The 9,290-nt window shown below is 37.6% G+C and overlaps 2 protein-coding genes across 2 annotated transcripts; one reads left to right on the forward strand and one right to left on the reverse strand.

The window, feature by feature from the left end:
* Positions 1-3,578: 3,578 nt before the first annotated feature.
* LOC131599701 (disease resistance response protein Pi49-like) lies at positions 3,579-4,769 on the reverse strand. Its single transcript, XM_058871974.1, has 2 exons — positions 4,522-4,769; positions 3,579-4,246 (listed from the first exon to the last, which is right to left on the reverse strand). Exons 1-2 carry the CDS (start codon positions 4,700-4,702, stop codon positions 3,951-3,953), a joined length of 477 nt encoding a protein of 158 aa, XP_058727957.1. The 5' UTR covers positions 4,703-4,769; the 3' UTR covers positions 3,579-3,950.
* Positions 4,770-6,005: 1,236 nt separating this feature from the next.
* LOC131597894 (uncharacterized) lies at positions 6,006-7,289 on the forward strand. The gene has a single exon (XM_058870554.1). The coding sequence runs from the start codon at positions 6,006-6,008 to the stop codon at positions 7,287-7,289; it is 1,284 nt and encodes a 427-aa protein (XP_058726537.1).
* The last annotated feature ends 2,001 nt before the right edge of the window (positions 7,290-9,290 follow it).

Raw genomic sequence — 9,290 nt, forward strand, 5'->3', positions numbered from 1 at the left:
TAGGTGCAATTCTAAAGCCTATTGGAACCTGAATGCATAATTTGAATTAATTGAGCGTCGGATTGGAGATCATCACGAAGAATGGGGTGGGTAAAAATATACTTTGAGCCTATATATTTTGTTTCTGAAACCGTGAACCAAGCCTCGTTACAACCTTCAAAAGACCTAATTGAAGCAAGGTTTATTTTGAAAGCATACTATAACAAGGTTGCGTTAACCTGACTCCTAAAGATTTTTGCAAATCATTTGTTTTGCCATACCTTTGTTTCATATTTCACTTTGAATGTCTAGACTTTTAAGCTTGTACCTTTTATTACTTTGCTTTACATCAATAAAATCATTCCAATAAATGATTTTGATTTTAAAATATGCTTTGAGAATTGCATTAAAATTACCATTCTTGAATGAACATTTTATTTGCAAGTAAGTACTCATCTTTCAGGAAGTTCAAACAGTCGAGAAACTTGATCAGTGATCCTATTAGGGGCAAGTTACTTCAAGATCCTGTTGTTCAAGACCTATATTGGGGCACGTGTTCCCAACATTCATTTCAATAACTGAAGCAACAATCAATTAACAATCAGCCACTTAGGGGCACTCTTCTTCAGCAATCCCCAAACAGTTTATCAGTCCTTCTCAAAAGGATCATCGATGTGACAAAAACCATGTTTAAGCATAATAGCTTTTGGCAATGTTCTCTGTGTTGAGGAACCATATGTCCTTTTCTGCCGCACAAAAGAGTCTGCCTCAGTTGTCACAAATAATTGCATTTCGGTAATCATTCATATCATTTAGGACAAAAATTGTGTACTTTGTATTTAAGTCTCTTCACATCTTCGATAGAAGTAACTTAAATAGGGGAATCTGTCATACTCCAATTTTTGCCATATGCATTTTGTTCGTTTAGGCATGCCACACTCATATTTCGTGTGTGTTCATCGTTCAAAAATTGACTTTTATTAAAGTCAACAAAAATAACTTGCATTTCGCATCTTTACACATTTTTATTCAAGATTATCACTTGTTTAAATTTTTTATTTTTAGATAATTAATAGATGTTTTATCATTTTTTAAAAAAAATATTAAAAATATTTTAGATTTCCTCTAGCATATTAAAAATACAAAAAAAATTTAGATTAATCTCAATTCAAAATTCAATAAACCTTGGTCTAATGCCAAGTCGTTTCAATAAATCTCTCGATCCAACGTTGAGTTTCTTCTTCACAAAAATCTTTTTTAACCATACCGAAAGATCGAGTGACAAGGGGTGAACACCTCTTGAATACCTTGATCTTTTGAATTGAAACACATTAATCAAACCAAGAGATCAAGTGACAAGAGGTGAACACTTCTTGAATACCTTGATCTTTTGAATTAAAACACACTAATCAAACCAAGAGATCAAGTGACAAGAGGTGAACACTTCTTGAATACCTTGATCTTTTGAATTAAAACACATTAATCAAACAAAGAGATCAAGTGACAAGAGGTGAACACTTCTTGAATAACTTGATCTTTTGAATTAAAACACATTAATCAAATCAAGAGATCTAGTGACAATTGGTGAACACCTTTTGAGTACCTTTGATCTTTTGAATTAAACCATATTAAATAAACTTGGATAACAAGTGACAATGGAACTCGCTCCTGTTGAATACCTTGGGTAAAGACGCGCTAGGTGAACACCTATGCTCAAAAGGTTCACTAAACATCCCTTTAAAATACAACTTCAATTTCATTCAAACCTTTTGGCCTTATGGCTTTTTCATCTTAAAACCTCTTTTCATAAACGAGACACTTAGTCAATTTCATATGCGAACATACTTCCACATGTGAAGATCGAATATCTTCCACTCGAATGCGATAATGGCTAAAATCTTGTCTTACTCTTGATTTAGTTATCCATTCTTGTAGTGATCCCATATCCATGTGCGCGTAGTATTGTCTCCATTTGAAAGTGATCGAGCTGTTGAATACCTTGGGTAAAGAACGCGCTAGGTGAACACCTATGCTTAATCCTTTGCTAAACGTCCTTTAAAAAACAATCTCAATCTCATTCAACCTTTTTGCCTAATAGCCTTTTCATTTTTAAATCTTTTTTCATAAACGAGACACTTAGTCAATTTCAAATGCAAACATACTTCCTAATGTGAAGATCGAATATCTTCCACTCGAATGCGATGATGGCCAAAATCTCGTCTTACTCTTGATTTAGTCATCCATTCTTGTAGTGATCTCTTATCAATGTGTGCGTAGTATTGTTTCCATTTGAAAGCGATCGAGTACCTCTCGCTAAAATCAACCAACAAACTTCCGTGGTTCTTCGCCTGAACTACGATTGCTCTGACTTTCCCATTGCACGAGGGAATACGTAGGCACAAGACCCAAATGTCTTGGCGAGCATAATAATAAAAAATCATTTCTTTTCCTTCACTATAATAAAAAAACCCTAAAATCCTTTCTTTTTTCTTTTATCGATTACTAAGCTCAAGAACGCAAACATTACGCTAACACTCAAACACGAAATTACCTAAATGGGTCCCATCGAGTACGATGGAGGTGAGGGGTGCTAACACCTTCCCCTTGCTTAACCGACTCCCGAACCCTAATTTGGTTGCGATGACCATCTTATCCATTTCCTTTTTATTCGTGGGTTTTATCATTATCTTCCCTTTCCATTTGGAATAAATAAAATTTAGTGGCGACTCTGTTGTATTTCTAGTGTGTGAACACGTCGAGTATTTTTTACCGCTACAACTTGTCTTGTTCAATATTGAGCTCATAGGAATTTATCTTGTTCCGCAAGATGGGAAAATGTCATATAGGTCACTCATATCCCTCGTCATGATTTATACAGTACCAATCAATCATCTTTATAATCATCATGTTACAAACAACGTTTGTATGACAATAAAGTATTCAACTCCACATCTATGATCTATATTAATTTTAGGTCAAAGGGTGATATATATTATTATCACCTTGAGAAAAACTTATGACATTTGCATAACATTCTAATTAGTATTCTATGATGTGTCAATTCAATATAAATATTGCTCCAAATATGTATAAATATGTCACTACATCATTTTTTCCTCTTTAACAACAGTTGAATAAGTGTAGCTAAAAAAGGGGAAAACGTTGTCAAAAAGAATAGGGGCGTTTTTCAGATGTCTTCTATGCGAGTGTTGCCTATTATTTTAAGGGACATTTATTTTTCTTGGCAACGGACAAAAATTGTAGCCCAATCTTATTTTAGGATACAATGTACACATGCTGTATAAAAAAGTGTTGCCAGAAGTAATAAATATTGTAGTGTCTGAAGACTGGATAACTCTTTATCCATGATATGTGATACATGATCATCAATCTATCCAGATAATAGTCTAATTATTTTAATATTATCTCACTTCACAATAAAGAATGACTATTGATGTTTTAAGAATAATATCTTTATGTTTAATAGTCTTACGATTAATCATACTTAATGCTTCCTCAAATAAACTAGCTATTTTAAAAACTTAATTACTTTAGAAAAAACAAACATAATAAAGAAATATTTTATTATTATCAATATATAATTCAGCACAAGTATCAAATTCTTATATAATTATTGCCCTCTAGGCAAATATTATCAATATATAATTCATTACAAGTATCAAATTCTTATATAATTATTGCCGAGGCTTACACAAACAATATCCCACTAGCAATGAAGCCAACCAGACATACACCTAATACCCATAAACTTAGTATGACCATTATGTATATGCTGCCCAAGAGACTTAGTGAGTGAGTCACATCAATTACAATCTCATACTTTTACTTCCACAACAAAAGGAAAGGGATAAAATAAAACAGAGAATTACATTGGCAGCCAAATTAAGCACACTGGATATATAGTAAAACAACACACCATATATAAAGCAAGCATTTAATAATTATATGTTTTAGTTGTAGTCAGGATGAGCCAAAACGTAACCCTCAAGAGCCTTGAAGAGACCATCACCCTTAGCTTTGTCCTTCTTGAGTTGCTCTTCACTTGGAGCATCATCACCTTTTGTGAAGTATTTCACACTCAGCTTTCCAACAGATCCTCCATTTGGTCCTTCGGACAATTTAGCCTCAAATGAGATCTTCTCAACTGTGTCTGGAAGCCCAGCACCACCAATTATGCTGTAGTTGTAAGCCCAGTTAGTAACATCTACCAACTCCACTTTGTGCAACACATGCTTGGTTTCACCATCTGCACATCATAATTGATTTGTTTCACAATCATAAACATCACAGCATGGAAGTTTCATAATTAGTTTTCTGATTCAGCCTAAGATGTTAAGTCAACGTATGTACCTTAGACACTCTCCTGTATATTTTTTTGAAATTGTATTTTACATATATAATTAATTATTTATCAAGATAAGATTAAGAATAGTCATAGAGAGAGCATATATATGCATAGAATCCCAACAAAAAAAAAAAAAAAACACACACATATATGTAGGTTAGTAGGTATATACTGACCTTCCACGAAAGTGTATTTTTTGATGGTTCCAGCACCACCGTCTCCTTCAACAATTTCAACACTTTTGATGGCATCAATAACCTTTGGAGTAAGGTCATCAGCATCAATAACAAGTGCTTTGAAAAGTCTAGCAGGTGCTACAATAGAAGTGGTTTCATCATCAAAATTAAAAACACCCATGATGATTTATAATGCTAGCTAGATGAAGAATTAAGAAGTTGATTGCTTAGTTGTGTGATTTATGAGTGGAGATATGGCTAGTATTTATAGGAACTGAACATGTATTACAACAACTTAGATAACCAATAGAAGAAGATGATGACTCATTCATGCCAGGTCGGGGGAAATTTTTTATTCACATTATTTGCAACATGAATTTGAATAATACTATTTAATATTGATTCTTAATTTTTGATTTTAATAAAAAAAAATTATTTGGATGCAAAATTCTTGAATCTGCTATTATTTTTTTCTTTCTCGCTAATTTTTCTATCCTTCAAGTCCGGTCAAATTTAAATGTAAAACGACGTATAATATAATAAAATCTGATACATTATATATTTACTCTCTACCCTCTATTACTTGATAATGATAAAGGATATGAGATTTAGAGTTAGTTTTTAAGTTACTAATTTGGTTAAAGTTGTTAATTCCTTTACTTTATTTTATTGTACACCATAAATTAATTAGAATGGTCATTTCCTATATAAATCTAACACGTAGTTTCTTTGATTATTAATTTAAATCTAACAACTCTAAAGTTGACTTCTCAATCTCGAGTTTTGAGAACAAATTATTATGGATCCATTTCATTATAGTTTCACTCGACCTAAACATAAACACTTGAGAAAGATGAACTTAATCATTTGATACATTCAAATATTATCAACTAAACCTCTAATTTGATTGCTGAAGATATTGTTGGTACACAAGAATTAAAGATGATAACAAAGAGAATAACAAAAGAATAACGGCGAAAAGGGATGAGAGAATAAATGTTGTATATTCGACTTGCGTTGTTAATAAATGAAAGCTACTACAAGACTATTTATACAAAAGAAAATCTTGCCACATAAGGCCTAATAGAGTAAACTTAGTGAACAAGTCTAAAGGTACAAACAGTACAATACTAAGAAATACTAAAGTACCCTTACTAAACAGCTACGCTATCTGGACCCAGGAGGTAGAACTTCTGGTCAACACTATCTTCTGAGTAACCTTCAGAAGATCAACCCGCATATTTGCCTAGTAAACGTTGTTGCCCTTTATACCACGTGTCTCTAGTGAGAGAAGCTCCAACTTCTCTCTAAGACTTATCGTGTTTCCCTCCCCCTTTTCTCCCTTCTAGGGTTTCAAGCGGCGGTTCATCTACCCCCAGTTATCTGGTCCCTTCTCCAAAATTGTTTTTGGTTTTTCCCATATTTTTGTGGTGCATTCTCTCTATCTGCTTAATCGGAGATAGGGTCTTATTTGTCCATCAGACATGGAAAAGTGGAAGAGTTTTCAACTGTCGAAGGAAGAGGAGGAAGGGGTGACGATTGAGGCAGAGGAAGGTGGTGAAGATGAGATTTTCCAGCGAACATTAGCAGGGAAGCTGTGGACTGACAATAGCTTCAACTCGAGAGCGTTCACTAGCACAATGATAAGCGCCTGGAGATTGAAAAACCCGGTGGAGGTACAAGAGCTGAACAAGAATCTTTTCCTTTTCAGATTTGCATCCAAGCGGGATCTCGAAGGGGTATTGAGAAACGGCCCATGGAGTTTCGACAGGAATATTCTGGTGCTGACTCGAGTTTCAGGAGATGAGCAACCATCGGATCTAAATATGCACTTTGGAACTTTCTGGGTGAGAGTCTATGAATTACCACTCAAACTCAGATCGGAAACCATGGCGAAAAAACTGGGTGGAATACTGGGAGAGTTCGAAGAGATGGATCTTAAGGAGGCCCACCGCAACGGAAGGTTTTTGCGACTCAAGGTGAAAGTGGATCTGAAACAGCCACTTAAACGGGGAACAGTGGTGAGGTTCAAAGAGAAGAACTTGAGAGTCCATTTCAAGTATGAAAGACTACCAACTTTCTGCTTCATTTGTGGCCATGTTGGACATCAATTAAAAGATTGTGAATCAGTGGGTGAACTCAGTGAAGAAGGTTTTGAGGACCTAGAAGAACAGGATTTGTCTTATGGTGCTTGGCTTCGGGCTTCTCCACTACCAAGAACGCAGGAGGATAGTCAGAGGAGGGGGTCAAATACTAGCTCTTGTAGCAAAAGTCTTTTCAACATCTCTTCGGGACAGAGCAGGTGCGAGACAAAGGAGAAGGGGAAGGAGGTAGAGGAAGGGGAAGTCGAACAAGGAGTGGGGAAAGGGAAGGCTAGCGAAGAAAAGAAGGGAGTGCCATCGAATAGGAAAGAGGTAGTGGCGGCAGATGGGAAGAACCTTTTGGAGATTGAAGCTATGGCAGAATCCTTAGGGGCAGTTGATATCTCTAAGGTGGGGAAGGAAGACAAGGCTACAAAGAAGATGGGGGTTGGGAAACGGAAGAAGTGGATTAGGAAGACCGGCGCTCGGAAAAATAATTCTGCTCTGAGTAAGAAAATGGAGGTAGAAATGGGGAAAAGAAACTTGATTGATGTAATGGTGATTGACGGAACTATTGAGGGGAGGGGAAGTGGAGAGAAAAAACTGAAGGCTGATGAGGCTCCAATAGTGAAGAGTTCACAGGGACCAGAGGTGGTGTTGGAAGTCCAACACCGCCTACAACAATGAGAATTCTAAGCTGGAACTGCAGGGGGTTAGGGAGTCCCCGTGCAGTTCGAGCCTTGTTAAGGCTCCTTAGAGTGGAAAATCCCGATTTGGTGTTCATTATGGAAACACGGCTCAAGGAAGGGGAGACGGAAAAGATCCGTTTCAAAAGCGATTTTAAGGGATGCTTAGCAGTGGACTGCAGAGGTATTGGTAGAGAGAGGTCTGGTGGCTTGCTGCTAATGTGGAAGGAAGCATTATCCCTGGATATTTTATCTTTTTCTCTGAACCATATAGCAGGGAGGGTGAAGGACGAGGTTAGTAGCCATGAGTGGTGCTTTAACGGCATTTACGGTTTTCCGGAGGAACACAATAAGTGTCTTACTTGGCGTCTTATCCATGAGCTGACCAACAGGGGAGGTAGTAAAACATTATGTGTTGGGGACCTAAATGACGTGATACTGGAGAATGAGAAAAAAGGGGGGAATGTAAGAACGGCAAACCAACTCTCTGTAGGGCGACAAACTATGGATGTGTGTGGTCTTGTTGATTTGGGTTTTGAAGGCTATAAGTATACATGGACAAATGGGAGGAAAGGGATGAAGAATATTCAATGCCGGTTGGATCGATGCCTCGCTACGGAAGATTTCTCTCAAAGTTTTACACCGGTCAAAGTTTCTCATCTTCCTCGGTTTGGATCTGATCACGCTGCGCTCAGAATTGAGATGGGTGTTGATGGGGGAGTTAGGAGGAATAGGAAGCATATTTTTAGATTCGAGGAGGTTTGGGGAAATGACCCGAAGTGTGAAGACTTAGTTAGAGAGCTATGGGGTGGCCAAGGTGGTTTGACTGTTAACAAGCTGGCTGGTATGCAATGTTTGGGTGATCATTTTAAGGAGTACAGAGTGGGGAATGTCAGCAAAGAGCTGAAGCGCGTAGAGAATGAACTGAGTGAGGAAGTAGAGTGGGATGCGGGTGATGAGGCAACTGCCAAGCACAAGGCTCTGCTGTTCCAACGAAATAGGCTGATTCAGGTGGAAGAAGTGATTTGGCGGCAGAAAAGTAGAGCCCTGTGGCTTGAACATGGTGATAAAAATTCTAAGTACTTCCATAGGAAAGCTGATCAAAGGCGGAAAACGAATTCGATTTCGAAATTGAAAGATGACAGGGGTGCTTGGTGGAGAGGAGAAGAGCAGTGTGAGAGGCTGTTAGTGCAATACTTTTCTGGTTTGTTTTCGTCTTCCTCTCCAACAAACATTAGGGATGTGTGCTCTATTGTTAAAGGGAAGTTAAAACCCCATCATGTTAGCTGGTACGAAGGTCGTTTCACTCAACTGGAAGTAAAAGAAGCGCTCTTTCAAATGCATCCCTTAAAAGCTCCGGGCCCCGATGGACTTCCAGCGTTATTTTTTCAAAAATTTTGGCATATTGTAGGACCGGATGTGTGCAGAATGGTTCTTGGGGTTCTGAATGACAATGATGATCCGGCTACCATCAATAACACACATATAGCCCTCATACCCAAATGCAAAAATCCAGCAAGTCCAAAAGATTTCAGACCCATTAGCCTCTGTAATGTGGCTCTGAAACTTGTTACTAAAACTATTGCCAACCGTATCAAGCGCTTCCTTCCGGAGATCATCGATGAGGAGCAAAGTGCTTTTGTCCAAGGGAGATTGATTACGGATAACGCGTTGGTGGCGATGGAATGCTTTCATTGGCTAAAAAAGAAAAGGAAAGGAAAACGTGGTGTCATGGCTCTTAAGTTAGACATGGCGAAGGCGTATGATCGTTTGGAATGGCCGTTTATCATTGAAGTTTTAACCTCCATGGGCTTTCCAATTCATTTGGTGAATGTCATTAGGCGGTGCATATCGACAGTGTCCTACAAAGTCCTTGTCAACGGGCAGCCTTCTGTAGATTTTCTCCCTAGCAGGGGTCTCCGTCAAGGAGACCCTCTCTCACCCTATTTGTTTATTTTATGTGCAGATGTCCTTTTCGGTTTGATAAAGAAGGAAGCCCTTG

This window comes from Vicia villosa, linkage group LG4, assembly GCF_029867415.1.
Source record: "Vicia villosa cultivar HV-30 ecotype Madison, WI linkage group LG4, Vvil1.0, whole genome shotgun sequence".
NCBI lineage: Eukaryota > Viridiplantae > Streptophyta > Magnoliopsida > Fabales > Fabaceae > Vicia > Vicia villosa.